At 40.6% G+C, this 20,137-nt stretch overlaps 1 protein-coding gene across 4 annotated transcripts in view; it reads right to left on the bottom strand.

Annotated features, from left to right (window-relative positions):
- The window catches only part of RNF13 (ring finger protein 13), an 81,686-nt gene that overhangs the window by 30,200 nt on the left and 31,349 nt on the right, over window positions 1-20,137 (bottom strand). For all 4 annotated transcript variants that reach the window (XM_066621764.1, XM_066621761.1, XM_066621760.1 and 1 more), the window contains one exon: window positions 13,420-13,545. Coding sequence is in view for 3 of the 4 variants with exons in the window: in XM_066621761.1 (XP_066477858.1) it covers window positions 13,420-13,545 (126 nt within the window). In the remaining variant the exon portion in view is untranslated. The remainder of the gene's footprint in view (window positions 1-13,419; window positions 13,546-20,137) is intronic.

Genomic DNA, 20,137 nt, shown 5'->3' with positions numbered 1-20,137 from the left:
AACACAGCCACAGAAATAACCAACAAAGATCTCTCTTTACTTGATTGTTGATTTTTTTTCTTCTTCTCATGTGCAGGGAAGAAGAATAGTAAACACATGTTTAAAATTAGTTCATTTCGAGCTTTACCTTTGATTTATATATAGTAACTGGAAGAAACTTAGTGAAGACAAGTTTGTTCTGCTAGTCCCCAAGTAGGGCAAGCTAAACCAAAATGTCAAGAGTAAGAGATGATTTGCAGCTTTGGTAGATACAAGTCATTGTTTCCTGTTCCAATATGCAGTGTGGAAAAGAAGAGACATCAGTTACATTTTGTGCTATATTCTCCAACAATGATCAGCAACTAGAACAATGACTAACACTAACCAGGGGACATCCACTAAAATTGAGTGTTGGGAGAGTTAGAACAGACAAAAGAAAATATTTCTTTACTCAGCGTGTGGTTGGTCTGTGGAACTCCTTGCCACAGGAAGTGGTGATGGCGTCTGGCCTGGACGCCTTTAAAAGGGGATTGGACAAGTTTCTGGAGGAAAAATCCATTACAGGTTACAAGCCATGATGTGCATGTGCAACCTCCTGATTTTAGAAACGGGCTATGTCAAAATGCCAGATGCAAGAGAGGGCACCAGGATGAGGTCTCTAGTTATCTGGTGTGCTCCCTGGGGCATTTGCTGGGCCGCTGTGAGATACAGGAAGCTGGACTAGATGGGCCTATGGCCTGATCCAGTGGGGCTGTTCTTATGTTACGACAAGCAGTAGCTAGATTAGACTAAGGTATGTCAGGGGTTCCCAAAGTGTGAAGCCTCACACGGCACTGCAGGATGTCAATGGCGGCACCTGGGAGAACGTCTTGGATCTTGTGAACCTCGCGAGATCCAAGATGGCAGCACCCAAATCACATGAGATTTGGATTTCACCATCTTGGATCTCATGATATTTCCTGAGATCTAAGATGGTGGTACCTGGCTGATCTCTCTATATCAGAGCTTATTTTTCACATTTTTATATCACCCTTCCTCCAAAGAACTCAGGGTGGCATACATGGTTCTTCCCCTCCCTTTGTCCTCACATCAATCCTGGGAGATGGGTTAAGTGAGAGATAGTGGGTCAAGGTAACCTAGGAGGCCGAGAAGGGATTTGAACCTGGATCTTCTAGGTCTAAGTTGCAACACCAGAGCCATACACCATCTTGGATCTCCTGGACTCTGCTCTCAACAGCAGCTTAACTATATGTTTTTGAAAACTCACAAGCAGGGCACTGAGGCAATTGCCTTCCTGCACTTACCCCCACCCCAACTTCTTGCATTTGGAAGTAAGCTGTCTCTAAAAACACAGAGATATGATTCCATTATCTAAGCTAGCAACTGACAGATCTATCTTCCATGATTGGCGAGTAGGTTTTTCATTCAAATCTCAGGATTGCACTTAAGCATGTTCAAGTTCCAGCCTTCAATCTTCATACAATTTGTGTATTCCGGATAAGAATGGCAAGCCACTCTGGTATAATAATAATGATAATGATATAATAATATCATTTTCACAATAGTGACTAGATTTGCTATGCTAGGAATGGTATGCTATGCAATTCTATGCAGTTCTGCCTTTCAGAAGAAAGAATACTATATTCATTTTGTTGTTTTAAGAAAGTTCTCCTACACTTCCATTGGAAGCATTATAGTGCAACTGCCTTCCAAAGCAAAAGCCCTGTCCAGGATTCCATACCATACATGGCAGGAAATGTTGGTTAGATGATGCTTGTCTCTAAGCTGCAAGTATAGCTTTATACATAGAACCATCTCTCATTGGGGGGGGGGGAGCATTAATGGTGAAGGTAACACATAAAATACCATTTACTAAAATAAAATTCCACTGTGAATATGTTAACTCATTGCATATTTGAGTTCTGAGTGTAACAGAACAACCTAAAGACAAAACAGATATAGTTCCAAACCAAACAGAAACTAGCATGCATCACTGAAGGATGTTGCTATTATTGGAAGGCAATAATAACTATAAAGGGAAATAAGTGCATAATTGTAACCTGAGCTACACTAGCTAGACAGGGACAGGATTGCAGCCGTATCCTATTATGCTAGCAGAATAAAGTTGTGCTGGCACAGATCATCAAGTTATGTCGGCCGATAAAGGCTGGTGCACTGCAACAACATTGGCATTGTTCCACTACTGTCAGGAAGAAAAACGGGTGCCATTGCAGAGCATGATAGGAGGGGATCAGAGGAAAGACCAGCACAGAGGAATCCTTGAAGGTCAGTCCCATCCCACCTCTGCCACTTCTACAAAACAGTAATCATAACTAAACACCATACACACTGGAATCAATGGATCACCCCAAGCATCAGCCCTGCCCACATCTACTCTGGAAGATTCTATTCAAACTAACCAACTAGTCCAGTGGTTCTAAACTTTTTACAACCAGAACCTATTATTTAAAACAATACTCCATCAGGACCCACCTAGCTTCAAGAGACTAAAAAAATTTTCACTTAACCAGCCACTCAAGACTCTGTTTTTAACTTTTTTACTATGCTGGGGGGTTAACTTCTAAAGCGTTTGTTGAGCTCTATGTTATTGGATCAGGACCATTCCTGTGGCCCTGTATTCTTTTCAGTCTGCCCTTCAAAGTGAACTGAGGCATGTTCATCTCCTCACAAGTAAACATGCTGCTCCTTTTGGTTTCCATGGGGCTCAATACATTTTCTTTGTCAGCTATCAGCTTCGTGACCCACCAAAAATTGGGTCCTGACCCACTTGGGAAACACTGAGCCAACCAATCATGGCATAGCATTAATACTGACAAGCCCTAGCAAGGGAACACAATTTACATGTATTACAAAACAAAAAGAGAGGCAATTATTGTATTTTTGAGGGAGAACAGAATCACAAGAATGCTGCACTGGTATAATGTTGTGTCACAGTGACCAAACTTGGTGGACCATGGAACTGCACTGTGGGTTCATTTAATCATATGTATTACACATATATTTGATTTTGCCTATCCATCGTAGGACAGCCAACGGAAAGGCATACAGGGGGCCCGCATCCGTGAATTCACTAATCCCTTATAATACAACGTAAAACAGAATTGTTTGGATTTGGATGTCTCACATCTGTCTATCCATTAACTCAGTTCTTTATTTAAAACAAACAGCAACAAAAAAAACTAGAGTCAGCATCATGTGCCATAAAAACACAGTTCCCTTATTTCTTCATCTAATTAGAGTCCCAGTTTGTTCTCTGAACAGTTGCCAACACTTTCTGTGAAAAATAGAAATCTAAAAGAAAAACTGTACAGAACTGGGTTGCCTTCCCAACATGCACACTGTTCATTCAAAAGTCAAGGACTGCAATCAGTCTTTTTTTTTTTTAACTGTCAACATCAGTAGACCTTGTTCAAGTCCAAGTGCTGTGTCATCCCCAACTGCCTTATGTCTCCTATTACTGGATAATTTACAATATGCCTGGAGCTCAGTAAGCATTTCTTAAACAGAAATAACCCAGCTCTCCGCCTGCTATGAAGTCAAATGCGTTCCTTTAGGCATGTGCTGTCCAACTGAATCTGTTGATAGAATCTGACCCACACTGATGCCTCTTCTGTTACAGTAGGTTAACTGAGCTGCACTTTTTGCCACCCAGTCCAGGTCACAGCAATTATCTCCCCTAAAGAAAACTGGCACTTGCATTCCCACAGCTCTTGTTGCTACAGGCATCCAAACCGTTTGGGAGTTGCAGAAGGTTATAGTTCTGGATACTGCATGGAAAAGTTGTCATTTCCCATTGCCAAGGCTCATTTTCTCACTGCAGCGATGACAAAAAAGATTAAATGAATGAGTTATAGCTGAATTCTCTCACTACTGCATTCAGCTGTGAAATGTCTTGGTAAAATCTATCCTATGCAGGCGTCACATAAACAAAGCCAAAAATACACAAAAAACCTCTGTCTTTTTTAGAGATTGAGTGGGGGTTGCATAAAGGAGGATCAGAATGGGAAGTAAACTGTTAAGACAAACTAGTGTCAAAATAAAATTAAAGGCCTCTCACTTTGCACTATGTATATGGTTTACAAAGAGGACTATACCAAAAATTACTGCTCTTAGTATTTTCCAAACAAGATTTCTTTGCCATGAACTGGCCAAACACAGCCAAAAAGGAGAGAGTGTAGCACAGCTACGCACCATTGTACAAATTGATGGCAAGGCCAGACCTGGAGTATTGTGTCCAGTTCTGGTCGCCACATCTCAAAAAGGTTATAGTGGAAATGGAAAAAGTGCAGAAGAGAGCAACCAAAATGAGACTGGGCACCTCCTTTAAGAGGAAAGGCTACAGCATTTGGGGTTCTTCAGTCTAAAAATGAGGCACCTGAGGGGGAACATGATTGAGACATACAAAATTATGCAGGGGAAATAGAATGGATAGAGAGATGCTTTTTTCCTCTCACATAACACCAGAACCAGGGGACACATCCACTAAAATTGAGTTTTGGGAGAGTTAAGACAGACAAAAGAAAATATTTCTTTACTCAGCATATAGTCTATGGAATTCCTTTCCACAGGATGTGGTGATGGCACCTCATGCCTTTAAGAGGAGACTGGACACATTTCTGGAGGAAATGTCCATCACAGGTTACAAGCCATTATGGATATGTGCAACCTCCTGTTTTTAGAGGTGGACTATCTCAGAATGCCAGATGCAGGGAAGGGCACCATGCAGGTTGTATCTTGCTATCTTGTGTGGTCCCTGAGGCATTTGGTGGACCACCATGAGATACAGAAAGCTGAACTACATGGTCCTTTGGCCTGATCCGGAGGGGCTCTTCTTATGTTCTTATCGCCTATTGTTCTGTTTTAAAACGTGCATGTGCACACATGTGCGTTTTTATTCAGCCCATTTATGGATAGCAAGAACAGTGTTTGTGGACTGTGGTACAAGGAGAAGACTGCTGGACAAAGGCTCCAGCTAATTTGGGGGTAATTTTAGACCTCCCTTCCTCACAGAAGCTCAGGGTGGTGTACATGGTCAGACCTAATTGATAGGTGGTGTACACATCAGACCTAATTGATAAATTAAAGATCAATAAGTCACCGGGCCGTGATGGCATCCAGCCTAGAGTTATTAAGGAACTGAAGAATGAAGCTGCTGATCTCTTGACTAAAATATGCAACTTGTCCCTTAAAATGGCCACGGTGCCAGAAGATTGGAGGATAGCAAATGCCACACCGATTTTTAAAAAGGGAAGGATGGGGGACCCAGGAAACTATAGGCCAGTCAGACTAACATCTATACCGGGTATGATGGTGGAATGCCTCATCAAAGATAGAATCTCAAAACACATAGACGAACAAGACTTGCTGAGGGAGAATCAGCATGGCTTCTGTAAGGGTAAGTCTTGCCTCACAAACCTTTTAGAATTCTCTGAAAAGGTCAACAGGCATGTGGATGCGGGAGAACCCATGGACATTATATATCTGAACTTTCAGAAGGCGTTCGACACTGTCCCTCACCAAAGGCTACTGAAAAAACTCCACAGTCAGGGAATTAGAGGGCAGGTCCTCTCCTGGACTGAGAACTGTTTGAAGACCAGGAAACAGAGAGTGGGTGTCAATGGGCAATTTTCACAATGGAAAGAGGTGAAACGTGGTGTGTCCCAAGGATCTGTCCTGGGACTGGTGCTCTTCAAACTCTTCATAAATGACCTGGAGACAGGGGTGAGCAGTGAGGTGGCTGAGATGGCAGAAGATACCAAACTTTTCTGAGTGGTGAAGACCAGAAGTGATCGCGAGGAGCTCCAGAAGGATCTCTCCAAACTGGCAGAATGGGCAGCAAAATGGCTGATGCATTTCAATGTAAGTAAGAGTAAAGTCATGCACATAGGGACAAAAATCAAAACTTCACATATAGGCTGATGGGTTCTGAGCTGTCTGTGACAGCTCAGGAGAGAGATCTTGGTGGACAGGTCAATGAAAATGTTGACCCAATGTGCAGCGGCAGTGAAGAAGGTCAATTCTATGCTTGGGATCATTAGGAAAGGTATTGAGAACAAAACAGCTACTACTGTAATGCCGTTGTACAAATCGATGGTAAGGCCACACCTGGAGTATTGTGTCCAGTTCTGGACTCCACATCCCAAAAAAGACATAGTGGAAATGGAAAAGGTGCAAAAGAGAGCGACTAAGATGATTACGGGGCTGGGGCACCTTCCTTATGAGGAAAGGCTACGGCGTTTTGGCCTCTTCAGCCTAGAAAAGAGACGCCTGAGGGGGGACATGATTGAGACATACAAAATTACACTCTCACATAACACCAGAACCAGGGGACATCCACTAAAATTGAGTGTTGGGAGAGTTAGGATAGACAAAAGAAAATATTTCTTTACTCAGCATGTGGTTGGTCTGTGGAACTCTTTGCCGCAGGATGTGGTGACGGCATCTGGCCTAGGTGCCTTTAAAAGGGAATTGGACAAGTTTCTGGAAAATCCATTACGAGTTACAAGCCATGATGTGTATGTGCAACCTCCTGATTTTAGAAATGGGTTATGTCAGATGCAAGGGAGGGCACCAGGATGCAGGTCTCTTGTTATCTGGTGTGCTCCCTAGGGCATTTGGTGGGCCACTGTGAGATACAGGAAGCTGAATTAGATGGGCCTATGGTCTGATCCAGTGCATCTGTTCTTATGTTCTTATGGTTCCTTCTGTCCTCACAACAACCATGTAAGGAAAGTTATTCTGAGAGATAGTGACAGGCTCAAGTACACCCAGAAAGTTTCATGGCCGAGCAGGGATTTGAACCAGGATCTTCCTGTCTAAGTCCAATACTGGACCTACTACACCAATACAGCATAGGACCAAATTTATACATTCACTAGAATTAACAGTGCAAATTTTTGCCAAGACTCCACCACGTGAAAGAACTCAGTCTCACATAGAACACTAGCATGACAAGCAGAAGGGCTCAATCTAGCCATTGGTGGCTTGGATCAAAGAACTGCTCTGGCATACACAGTGGAATGAATCTGACTTTTCCATTTTAAGGGCCATATCACAAACTGAGAAAAGCTTGAGCTGGAAAAACAGTTTGTGAAATGGCATGAGGCTCCGTTACTCAAAGTGAAGGAGACAAAGTTTTCATGTGACTAGGCAACTCCAGGCCCTTGGATGTGCCTAAGCAGCTCTTTGGATCCAAAATATGTGCTAGGGGTTTGTTTTTAGTAGGCAGTGCATTCAAAAGTGCAACCCCAGCCACACACATGCCCTGAAGCCTCAAACGCTTGTAGTTGAGGAAAAGTTAGGACTCATTTTTACTGACTGTACTGTAGTCCATCATACAGTATACAGTATTGAAATATCTGAGAAGATATTTCAATGTCGAGGGGTGAAGTAACCAATGCACACAAGGAAGTGCCAGGAAAAGATACCAGAGATGTAAAACCATGATCAGACTCCTCCTTATGACATTCTTCCATTCCCCTAACTCCTGGGGCTCACTCTCCTTTTCCTTTAGCACCTACACTTTGCACATGCTCAAAGGTTGTTATCCCACATGTTCTGAGACTCAGCTCAGCACTGAAAATAGTTCTGCAGCTAAACACCAGCCAGCTTGCACATACAAGTCATGGATTGGTGGCCATGCAGGCAGATCAGTAAATTGTGTGCGAGTCACTACCATCATGTGGGTTCATATTCTACAAGATGGCTTACAATGTCCCTGGTGTGCCAAAATACTTGGCTAGAGGACTGGTATTCTGCTGGAAGAGTAAACAGACTAGCAGAATTTCAAGTCAATTTGGAAAGGTTTGCAAAAAGACCTTGTTAAGGGCCCGATCCTGAACCCTCAGAGTCAGCCCTCCATCAGTGCTGAGTGTTGCAAATGTGCGATAAGGCATGCCTGCAACATTCAGCACCGGGTCATTGCTGAGCTAGCACCAGTCACAGGCCCACCACATGCTGCCCAGAGCAAGGAACGAGCTCCAGGTAGCAGAGAGGTGAGTCGGGGTGGGGGGAAGGTGGGGTTGGAGGAAGGCTGCCCAACACATTCAGGATGCAGAGATTGCCATTTTGGTGCCACTGCTCCTATGGGTGCCTGGCAGCTCAGGATTGGGCTGTAAATCAGCTTTGCCACCCCAATTTCAGGCTCCAATTTGATTATATTGTTCTGTTTTCCTGCCCACACTTCAACAGAAGACAGTGGCCCTGCTCTGGTAGAATAATTAGTACTAACAAAACTACACAGTATACTATTCCTTCTTCAGATACTTGTACTAATGCATTGTTTCAGCTTCAAAATAGTTTACTTTCAAAATGCGCACACACAGCATGTGGGAGGCAGAACCATGTTAACTGATGAATAGCATGACATTCTGCAACATGGACAAAGAGAACAATGCAACACACAGCTGAAAAAAATTATATGGTTTTCTAGAAGATAGTTCTCTCTCATCATTAAAACATGTTTCCTAAATTAGGATCAGTCCTTGTTTGATTCAAGTTTAACTTTATGGATTACTGCACCAATTCAGAACACAAAGAGCATGTATTCCAATTTAGATTCTTCCTAGAGTACAGTGACATTCAGCTTTGCATCCATAATTGCAAGAGTAATCAGATGATGAGAAAGTAAAGTCTAAATGGACACATCTAGGAAAATGTGACGACCACTGCGACTTAAGTGATGCACACTATTGTGAGAGACACAGACAAAGCAAACAGAATAAGGCCATGAGAATTGTGCGGTATCGAAGAGTCCTTTTTTAAAAAAATCAACTGTAAGGAGCTCTATTCTAGAAAGAACTTCTGCATATTGTGTACTGCTCTATAAAGCTTTATAGAGCAAAACATGAAATTTAATAAGGACCTGAAAAATGAACTGCCCCAAAACTAGCAATTTTTTGAATACTTTTTTTTTTTAAAAAAAAAGGTTAAGCCAATCTTTCACCATTAGCAGCTATTATCTGAAGTACACTTTAATATGGTTAATAATAGATCAGGGATTCTAAGACTTCTTACTGTGGTGATCCACAGCCAATGAAGCAGGCCATTTGCTATTTTACTCCACATTTTCCTGGCCTTCGTGGGCTCACCACCCACCAAAAACCAAGCTGCAATCCACTGGTAGGCTATGACCCACGGCTGGAGAAATGCTAGCATAGATGATTTTTCACAATGGGAAAAGATTTTTTTAGGTTTCGCAAGTTCATCCAGGCAGCAGAATTTGTTTCATCAGAAAATAGCTACATACTACTAGCTCACTTAGACAGCTGCCGATAGGGCAGCACGTAAAATAGTACCACCCATAAACAATGTAGTGATTTCTACATACATGGGGTAACTCTTAGGTACCTAGAAGTACATCAATTTGTAAATTAAAGGAAAAATAATTTCCCCTTATCTCCAACCACCCCAAAAAACAGCCTGACGCACACTAGGATTGCTCAGTGACACCCAGGAACCACAGAATGTTGAGGTGACAGTTGGGAGGGGGGGAACACAGTACAGTGGTGCCTCGCATAACGAAATTAATCCGTTCCGCGAATCCTTTTGTTATGCGAATTTTTCGTTTTGCGAATCGCGTTTTCCCATAGGAATGCATTGAAATTTAATTAATGCGTTCCTATGGGCAAAAAAGGTCAAAACGAAGTCAAATTTGGTTTACAAAGTGTTTATTACATGCTCTTTAAAGGCATACATACTGTACAGAGGATTTCTAAAATTTGAAGCATACACGAAATTTTTAATTTTTTAAAAAATTCGTTATGCGAAGCACGGACCTAAAAAGTTTTCGTTATGCGAAGCACGGCCAGAAACTTTCGTTATGCGAGTTACCAAACTCAATCAAAAAACTCTTTCGTTATGCAAGTTTTTCGGTGCGCGGGGCATTCGTTATGCGAGGCACCACTGTATCAGAATACTGGACAGGCAACTGGATGGGGGGAGGACTGGATGAGGGGGCAGAAGTTGGCCTGCTTGAACCAACTGACTGAAGAAATGCAATATTTTGTACCAGGCCAACTTGTCAATCTAAATGCACACTAGTTGTGACCTTTCTTGTATCAGCATCTTTAAGTCATTTATTTATGTTCCACCTTTCTCAACGGACTCAAGGTGGTTTACATAAGCAGACTGAACATAAATCCATTTTTCAATGAGATTTTAACATGTATTATTCCTTGAGACAATCTAATAGAATCAATCTCCCAATTTTAGAACCAACTAGTCTTAGAACTTTATGAGTTTAAAACTTTAAAAACCCATTTTAGATCTTTGAGCAATACCGTATGAACTTCTTTTGAGAAGAAAATGTTGAACATAGAAGTTGTTACTCTCTAAAATATATCTTGATGATGATGATGATGATGAAATCATCATTATTATTATATCAGAAAAGATTGAATTTAAACTCTTTTGGCTAAGACACTGCTTCCCAGGCTTCTGGGGCCTCCAACAGCCCCCATGCTGCAAATGCAGTGTATGACTTTTGGGAGTGACTGGTGATTATGTCGTCACCAGTTACTGGATTCGGAGACCTTGATGCAATGCTTCAAAGGCCAGTAAGAGGCTTGAGGCAGACAGGAGGGTCTTTCCCAGCGTGTGAAAATTTTCACATGCAGAAGCTCGGCCAGCCACGCTGAGTCTTTAATTGGTCTTTGAAGAGCAGTGTCGCAGTTTGGTTGCTGGCAAGCAGGTGACCTGCGACACCCTAGAACACCCCAGGGCATTGCAACACACAGTTTTGGAACCTCTGGGCTAAGGGTATGGAGCTTGAGATTCCAAACAGAAACCAAGGGCCATTCATGTGTTAAGTTCTTGATTCGCACAAGTTCCAGAGAAGTGCACTTTCAGCTATTACTACAAAGGTGATATTTAACCTCACACTACAAAACACATCAGGTAAATACATGCAGATTTTGGAAGCATACTGTTCAATAAGCAAATTTTTATCATGCCTGGTGAAGCTGCCGAAAGGCCAACTATATTGGGGTAGGAGGTTCAAGTTAATCATCAAATGGCAGAGGCGACACTGAAATGTGCATTAGGGTGGTTGCTGAACTATTTACCGGATGAAATCTTAACAGATAAAACATTACTTATGAATAGTCTTACAGCAGCACATGCTGAATCGAGACACACACACTTTTTGTTCAATACAGTCACAGTGCATTCATCTTCAAATCTTTCAAATTAAGGCAAGTACAATAAAGGGGGCTGGTAGAAAAATTTTATGAAGAAAGCCAACAAGCAAATATTTCACTCTTGGCTCTCATTGCAAAGAAACATATAAACCCATGAAGCAAAGGATGCATTTAGAAAATTTTTGCATGATCTCCACCCCCTGAAAGTGCCTATGTTTTCTCATGGGCAAAAAAGAATAAAGAGCTTAAGGGCCCAATCCTAACCAACTTTCCAGCAGTGAGGTAAGGGCAATGCAGCTCCGAGTCAGGGAGCAAACATTCCCTTACCTTGAGGAGGCCTCCATGAGTGCCATCCAACTGCAGGATGAAGCACATGCCCCATTGGCACAGCTATGTCACTGCAGGAAAGCTGGTTAGGATTTGGGCCCAAGAGGAGTAGAAAGCAAATGATTAAAACAAAAAGCAGCACAAAAATGTTCTACCATCTGTTTGCACAAAATACCTTTTTATTTCTTTATTTTTTAAACTGAAGTGCAATAGATAATACTGGCAATCATCAATATCTCAAACTCAGTTGTTGTGTGTATATAGACTACAAAAATTGTCAAAATGTTTTGCTTATTAATCTTTAATTACTTCTATGAGGTCTGCACATCTCTTGATAATTTTTTTATTAAATATGAAGGTTCTTTCTTTCCATATGCTTCAGATTTAGTGCAGATGATCTGGACTTCATTTAAAAAGGGACTTTTTATATTATAATTAATTTTCCCAAATGGAAGTAAAGCAAGGGATAAATAAATATGACAGGGAAATGAAGTTTGAAAGCAAAGTGTGCTCTACTTAGAAAGACAGAAGCTGAATGCATGTGTTCCTGTTCCCTGAGAGGGCAACTTCTTTAAGGGTACAACAGAGCCTGAGAGTGACATGTGCAACTATTATAACGCTGCACTCTTAAATGCAGCACAGTATTGTGATTGCACATGCAGCTCTAACCCTGCTGGAGAGGCAGTTTGCAAGCGGCAGATAAGTGGCAAAAAATAATTACAATGAATGTCCAAGGCATTCCAATAACAAGCATGGTAGAATAGGCTATTGCACTTCAGTATACACCAGTGGTTCTCAAAATTTGAAGGAGCTTTATTCCCTCAGTAAATTCATGAAGGGGAGGGACGAAGGCAGCGACGTGATCCCCAGGATCACACCGCTAAGGGGGGCGAGGGGGGTTGCTTGTGACTCAGGGAGCACCTACAGCCTGCTGCAACCGTTTTCATAAAGTCACAAGCACTCCCTCGCCCCCCCATACGGGAGTGATCCTGGGGATCACTTCCCTGCCTCTCCCCTTCCCCCGCCCCTTAAAGGGACAGGGGAACCTTTACACAAACTGGTGGGTCACAGCCCACCAGTTTGAGAACCACTTGTACACACTTTTATCTGCCACATCTGTCTCCTCTGAAATATCCCCAAGCTTCCATGGTAGCGCGCTCGATACTAATACACCAATTCCCTGCCTCAATATTGTGTTCCTTGTTCTCTACAGAATGCTGTCACAGAGGTTCACTGCATTGATAAGACTGCTTCTCCTGAAGATAAGTATCTGCAAGTGATTATTAGTAAGCATTAAAGAGAACCTTTACAGCACTGAATTTCCAAGTGGTACAGACCACCTTAATGCAAGTAATATGGCACAAACTGTGGCAGATAATTCCAATATGCTTAAAGGCACCCTACAATACTTCTTTCACATTAAGTGATAATCTAGGAAAAATACTTAAAGAATATTCACATAGAATAATAAGAAGGGAAAAAATCCATCAGTATGTCAGTTAAGTAGCTAAACTAACTGCAACAAAATACAGTGAGTCCTCTTTATCTGTGGGTTTGTTACCTGTGTATTGACCCACCATAGGTTCCCAAAAAGGACTTCTCAGATGCAACTGGAAGTTCGCGCAGCCTCTGTGGGCCTCAGTATGGCCTCTGGACATAATCGGAACAAGGCTAGGTCGTGCTCAGAGGCCCTATTGGACCACAACCGATGGATTTAATAGGTTTCGGTATCCATGGGGGGATCGTGGAACAGATTCCCCACGGATACCAACATCCAAGTTGAAGATTAAAATGGTAGAAATGGGCAGATAATGCAAAAAGAACATGTACGTTCGTATAACAGATTTGCATATTTCATTCCTAATAGGTTCTTCTTTCCAAGGACAAATTTAAACAGAATTTAAACTCAGTGGCCCTGAGTTTTCAGAATCTTTACAAATGACAGATTACCTACCTTCACATCGAAGTTGCAATCAAGTCTTCTGATTAATACTATGAATTCATGGGAAGAGTTGTCCTTCAGAGGTGGAGGGGTTATAGGTTCACACGCATTCTCAGGTTTTGAACTTACTAGAAAACCCTGAAAAACATTATCAGAGGAATAATAGCAGTTATAATTTAGGAATTACTGAAATTCTGGGGCTGCTAAAACAGACTGGTGATTTTTTGATTTTTTTATTTTGTGAAAATAACTTTTGGTATTGAACTTTTGGCATCAGAAGGGGCTAAAACACACAGGGCATTTGAAACTAACACACTCCCCTATGTAGGACTATTTCCCTCTTTCTCTTGCCTAATGGAGAAGTCTGTGATACAAAAACTTGCATGGTTCTGTATCAGACACTGACTTGGTCTCTTTGCCCTTGCATTTTATTTTACAGCTTTGACTGCTGCCAAATCTCAAAGACACTCTGTAGAGAAGGGAAGTTCGATGGGTAGTATGTGTGCGTTTGTAAAACGTTGTGTGGGCTTGCACACCTGTGAGACAGGAATGTCTGAAGAAACCAGTGCAAATTGCTTAAGAGCAGGTATGTTGGCTTGTGACAGCAGGAAGACAAAGTGGCACCTTAAAAATGAGCTCCTTTTCATGACATGAACTGTCATGAGAAAGAGGTGATACCACTTTGTAATAATCACAGTAAAAGGTGTAAGTCATCTCTTACAGTGAGATAACTAAGGGCCCAATTCTATCGAACTTTCCAGAGCCGGTGCAGCTGCAATGCAGCCTTGAGGAAACGGAACAAATGTGCCTTTACTTGAAGGAGGCCTCTGTGATTGCACCCTCACTGCATGATGCAGCGCATGCCCCACTGGCATGGCTGCACTGGTGCTGGAAAATGGGATAGGATTTGGCCCTAAAATCTAGTCCGCATGTGCCAAAGAATTAGGTGACAAAATTCTGAGTTGACTGCATGGATTATACAATGTCAAATTTCATGTTCAGAGAGATGTGTGCATATGTGTCCCCACATGAAATCACTGCAAGGACAAATCTAGCATATCAGGGTGAGAAGTTCTAACCCAGTTGTTACCAATACACACACATAATATTTATTTAATAAGATTTCTATACCACCTTTTCCCAGGCTACAAGCCAGGTGCTCAAGGTGGTTAACAACAAGAATAAAACATTCATAATAAAACATATATGAACACAATAGTTATAAGCACAGTGGCCTGAAAACAGCAATTAAAATATAAATATATCAGGCAAGTAGCAGATAAAGTGTCCAACATTCCTCCTAATATCCTCGACTGTCAAAGCTTTCCCTTGACCCTCATGGATATTTTTCAAAAGCGCAATAGGAAGTATAAAGAAGAATCTGCCATCCCTACAGTTAGCACAGCATCATTGGAGAGTACAGAAGCAATGACGTTTATTAAGGTCTCTTCACTACTGCTATAGGCTCTCTATATGAATCACCACCATTATTATTATTGCTTTTCAACAAAAAGTAGTTCACAAAGCAGATTACATAGCAAAATAAATGGTTCCCTGCCCCAAAGGACTAAAGTCTGCCCCAAAGTCTAAAAAGAGGTGCAGAAGAGATATCAGCAACAGCCATTGGAAGAGACCACATGCTAGGGTGAAAAGGGAGAGTCGCTCGCCCACACTAAATATAAGAGGACACTGCTTTAAAAGGTACTTCTCTGCTCAGTTAGTGGGGCAAGTACTATCTACTAGGTAGATGTTTTGATGAAGCTTTAAACCCTGATAGAGAAAGCACCTTTTCAAAGTGGCAGCTCTCTAACATTTAGCAAAGAAAGGTCAACTGTTTCTATTCAATCCAGCATAGCATTTTTTCCAGTGGTTGTTTGCTGCTATTGCCTATGTGTGTGCTTTGTGTGTGAGATGAACATCTTTGTGACAAGAAATGATTTTTTTTCTCCTTTGCAACATAACCTGCTTTGTGAGCTTGTTTTCCTTGAAAAGCCATAGCTAAACCTTCTCAACTATATGAACAGCAGCAGAACAGTTTACAATTACATGTAAATGGTAAGCATATTTGTGTTACAAATCTTTTTTTTTTTAATATAATGTTTTATTTATTTATTACAGATACAGGTAAGGAAAATTGGATAGATTTAGGGTTGGGACTACATAGGTTACACACAAGGTAGTGGCCATCGATTACAACATACATTAATCCAAATGAAATTATTCATCAATACAAAAATTATCATATTAATTAATCTGCTGATTAATAGTTTAATTAAACAATCAATATTTTTCTTCTAACCTTATCTAACTCATCATAAAAAGACTTCAAATTTTTACTTATACAAACTTCTTACCACTGACCTAATCTCTAAAATAAAATCTTTGTTATCTAATTCTTAATATCTAATATCGCATCTAAAAGGAATACCTTCAATTACCATGGTATTATACACTTCAATGTCTCTTATAACATATTATATATCATTTTCCATATCTTTTTCCATATCTATCCAATCATAAAAAGGCTTCAAAATTTCACTTATAAACTCTTCTTACCACTAAACTAACATTCAAAATAAAATCTCTTATCTAATTCTTAGTGTCTAATATCACATCTAAAAAAAATATCTCCAATTACAATTCTTTTTCAAAAAATATCCCTTATTTATCTTAATACCACTTACTTTTCACAATATTTATATTTCCAATTACATCTATTTTGACTTAATATAGTTAAAAAAAATTCTAATTATTCAACCATTTTAACTTTCTGTCTTAATGCTTACGTTGTTCTGTCTACAATTCTTTTTTTAAAAAAATACCCCTTATTTATCTTAATACCACTTAATTTTCACCAAATTAATATTTCAAATTTTCATTTACATCTATTTTGAGTTAATATGAATAGAAAAAATATTTTTTTACTTGTTCAACCATTTTAACTTTCTGTCTTAATGCTTGCTTTGTTCTCTGTCTTATCAGTGCTCCTTTTTATTCCTCCCATTGTTTCTTCCATTTCTTTTCCTTTTTCTTCCTGAATCTCTCAAATTTCTTGGCTCCTCCCTGTTTTTCTTTCTTCTTCTTCATTCTGTTGTTCATTCTGTTTTTGATCCATAAATTCTTCTTCTTCTTGAGACAGCTTGCTCCCTGCACGTTTCCTCTTTTTTCTTCCTTAAGACTCTTAATTGTTATAGGAACAATTACTTCTCCCGTCTCCTGTCTGATTTCAAAATAGTCCACTTCTTTAATTTCACCCTCCTGCGTGCTTATAAGAGAGGAGCTTGTTTGCTTAATTTGTTCAGATAATTTTCTGACCTGTTGTTCCATTTCTCTTCTAAAATCCATCAAGAAATCCCTTAATAAGTTCTGGTTGTTACCAACATCCTTTAGATTTTGAAATGCCATTTTTGTCAGCATCAAGTCCAGCCGCTTGTTATAGGGCTACTTTCTAATTTTTATATCCAAAAAATATAAGTCAATATTCCAAATCCTCAATATCAAATCAGTCAAAACATTAAAGAGTCATCCAAATCTTTATCTTGGCCGCCTTCTTCCAAAAAGAGTATATCAATAATCCAGAACAGAGTCAAAGTAGGTTAGTATGCCTTTAAATGAGCAGGACAGCAGGATAGATTTCAATCCTGTTGCTGGGAAAGTGAAAGTAAAAGTGTTTTCCTTTTTTCCCCTTTTGAGCCGCTGAATATTAGTCATTTCTTTTCCTCTTATTTATTTCTCTTCGGTGCATACCATCAAAATAATCTTGTGTTACTCCAGTAGGGGAAATCCAAATTCGCTTATTTCCCCTCTGGGTGGCTACCGGCCAACGTAAATAATCTTAATTACCTCTGCCTCCTTCTGATGCTCTGATTGCAGTTCTTGTTAAAGCCTTTTAATAAGCAAATTTACTCACAGTTTAAAGCTTTTTCGCTATTATGTTGTTGTATCTAGGCAGTGGGAGGGGAAGCTCTTGGCTTTCCGTATCTCCAATATGGCGACCGGGATAGATGTGATTCCGCTTACAGAGCAAACGGAGAAAAATCCTTGAAATTGCCTGTTTCAAAAGACTCCCCCATTGAGCTCTAAGCTCTTCATACCGTCTTCCTGGCACCGAAGCGTGCCTTAGTTGTTGAGGCACATGAAAAACACATCTATTTAGCAAATTCCCCCGGGAACCCCCGAGGTTCGTTGCTATTTTGCCAAGTGTTGGCTCCGCCCCCGTGTTACAAATCTTTCAAAGTTAGCTACTTTCTCAGTAGCTTTCCTCTCTCCAGGCAAGCCTCCACATTAGGAGTCTCAATATAATGAGGCCAACCAATGGTTACTTTGAAAAAAAGACCATCTGTCCCTCACCACTGCACCATGGATTTGTAGCCCCATATGTAGGCAAGCAGAGAATACATTCAGGGTGGAGCTAGGGGAGAAAGAAGAGAAGCCACAGTTGCATCTATCTTCATGGCTGAGAGGCTGCTAGAGGCAGTTCTCTGCCTGGCATCCCTAGGTCTTCAGCATCCCTTTACACATTACTAGTACATCAGACATTATTATAGTGTAGCCATTGCATATCACCTCTGACATATTTTCATGATAATGAGTATAATTCAAGCACCACATTCTGTTTATCTCAAACTACAAACATAATTTTAAAAATCTCTGCAATCTGTCTTCCCCAGCTTTTAATCAAAGCTACAATACTTGCTTACTGTTATGCTGCTGTACTTGAAATCCTATGCATCTAAACTACACTTTAAAAAGCCATCCATGACACCCAAACATATCCTTTCAATCATAATTTATGTATCTGTGGTGTTGCAGAAAAGTTCTTACAGTGCCCTCTGGTGGACAACACTTAGGTGCTTCCTACTAGGCTGAAAAAAAAACTCAGTTTAGTATACCAAGGATTTTTGTTTTGTTTATCTAGGAGATTTATCCTTCCTTAAGCATTCATGCTTTGCAATTGCATGTTGCTTGAAAATAGGGCAGCAGGAATGAGAAAAAATATGGCTATGACTGAAGGCATCTGCTGGGTTTACTTCAGTTCTCTAATATCCTGGGCAAAAGGAAAACATTGATGGTGGAAAGAGATCTTTTATTTACATTCCCAAAGCAGGTTCCAGATTTCACGGAGCCCTGGTACTGCCCTCCCAAGTAGACTAACCTGGGTCCGCCTAAGGTTTGCAGTGAATGGGAAAGAGGAGGCAACAGTGTAGTAACTTGGTCAAGAGCTGGTCCACCACTACCGCACAAAGGTTATTGGCAAAGAAGTTATCTCAGAATTGGAAGATGGCCATTGGCCCTCAACCACTGTACAATAATGCCAGACTCTGCCAGTGATCCTGCCCATTCCATTCCCCTCATATGACAGCAGCACTCATGGTGCTGTCAGCGATTTACCAGAGATTCTCCATCGCTCACGTAGGTCTACCTCAAGAAGTGTTTATATCTAAAAAGATAATGACACAATAAGCAATGTTTCATCTTTAAAATAAAGAAAATGTATTGTCGTCATCTAATCAGTAAGTTATTGTGACAGATAATTACAGCAATTATATTAGACTCTTTCTGGCACCAGGCAAAAAGAACATGTAATTTATATGAACTGGTTCCCTGGTTCACAAGCTGTGATTAAACCATACCAGATACTGAAGATTTCATCTGTGCTGAGGCATAGTTGAGTTGTGTTTCTGGCTCCACTTCACCTGGGCAATAACCCAGCAAAGCACTTAAGTGTACACATACACATGCAATCTCGCAAATGGTAACTCTAAAAAGTTACACACACATTAAAGTGCTTTGCTGGATTGAAGCCTGCCACTGTGTTGGATTTTGTGCTACTTTTAGTAACCACAGCTACTTTTGTGGGTAGCAAGGCTGAGGGCTTTACCTGCAGTCTTCATCTGAAGCACGATAGGCAGTAAGGTGTGTTAACGTCAATCATTCTGTGTTACGTAATCTGCAAGCACACTCTTGTCCAAGCCAGTTCACGAAACATGCAGTAGTTTCTCTAATTTCTACTAACTTCAGAGATTTATGGGGATGTGCCAAAATATGCAATCAAAGTGCATGCTCAGAGTCACGTAACATGGATGACCTGCCTCTCCAGAGGAATGTAACCAGACTATTGCCAATACAATGCAAGCAGTTAAAGAGCAATCAAAGAATGGTTTCCACCCATTCCTCCATAAAGGTTTATACACTAAATAAGGAATTTAATCTAGAAAGGATGAAGATTTGAAGAACTAAGATGATAGTTATTGTCAGTATACCTGGATTAGCAAGCAGGAACCACCCCTAAACCACTGCATATAAGTAGCTTTGTTCTCTAATCATTGCTTCAAGCTCTCAAACAGTGAGACTTCAATGTGACAAAGTCCAGCTCGAAATCACTGTCAATTATTTGTAAGACTTTGAGACTCTTCCTCCATTTCAGAGTCTTTCATGCACTCCTGTGCACACATGGAGCTCTTGCATGACAGGCAACGGAATCCTAAACATGTTTACTCAGAAGTAAGCCCTACCTGAACTGAGTACAAAGGAATTTATTCCCAGATAAGTATATACACCTGGGATTGCAGCCTAAAAGAATCACCATTCATTTTAATAAAAATTGCAGCTTCACTTACACAAAAGATATACAAGTGCAACCTATTTATCCATGAATTTTTTATCTTCAGATTTGTTTCAACTCAGAATCAGAACTGAGAGTCCAACACACCTTTGCCCTGCTCTGTTT

This window comes from Tiliqua scincoides, chromosome 3 (assembly GCF_035046505.1).
Source record: "Tiliqua scincoides isolate rTilSci1 chromosome 3, rTilSci1.hap2, whole genome shotgun sequence".
In the NCBI taxonomy this organism is placed as follows: domain Eukaryota; kingdom Metazoa; phylum Chordata; class Lepidosauria; order Squamata; family Scincidae; genus Tiliqua; species Tiliqua scincoides.
This window is presented reverse-complemented; position numbering and strand designations above follow the sequence as displayed.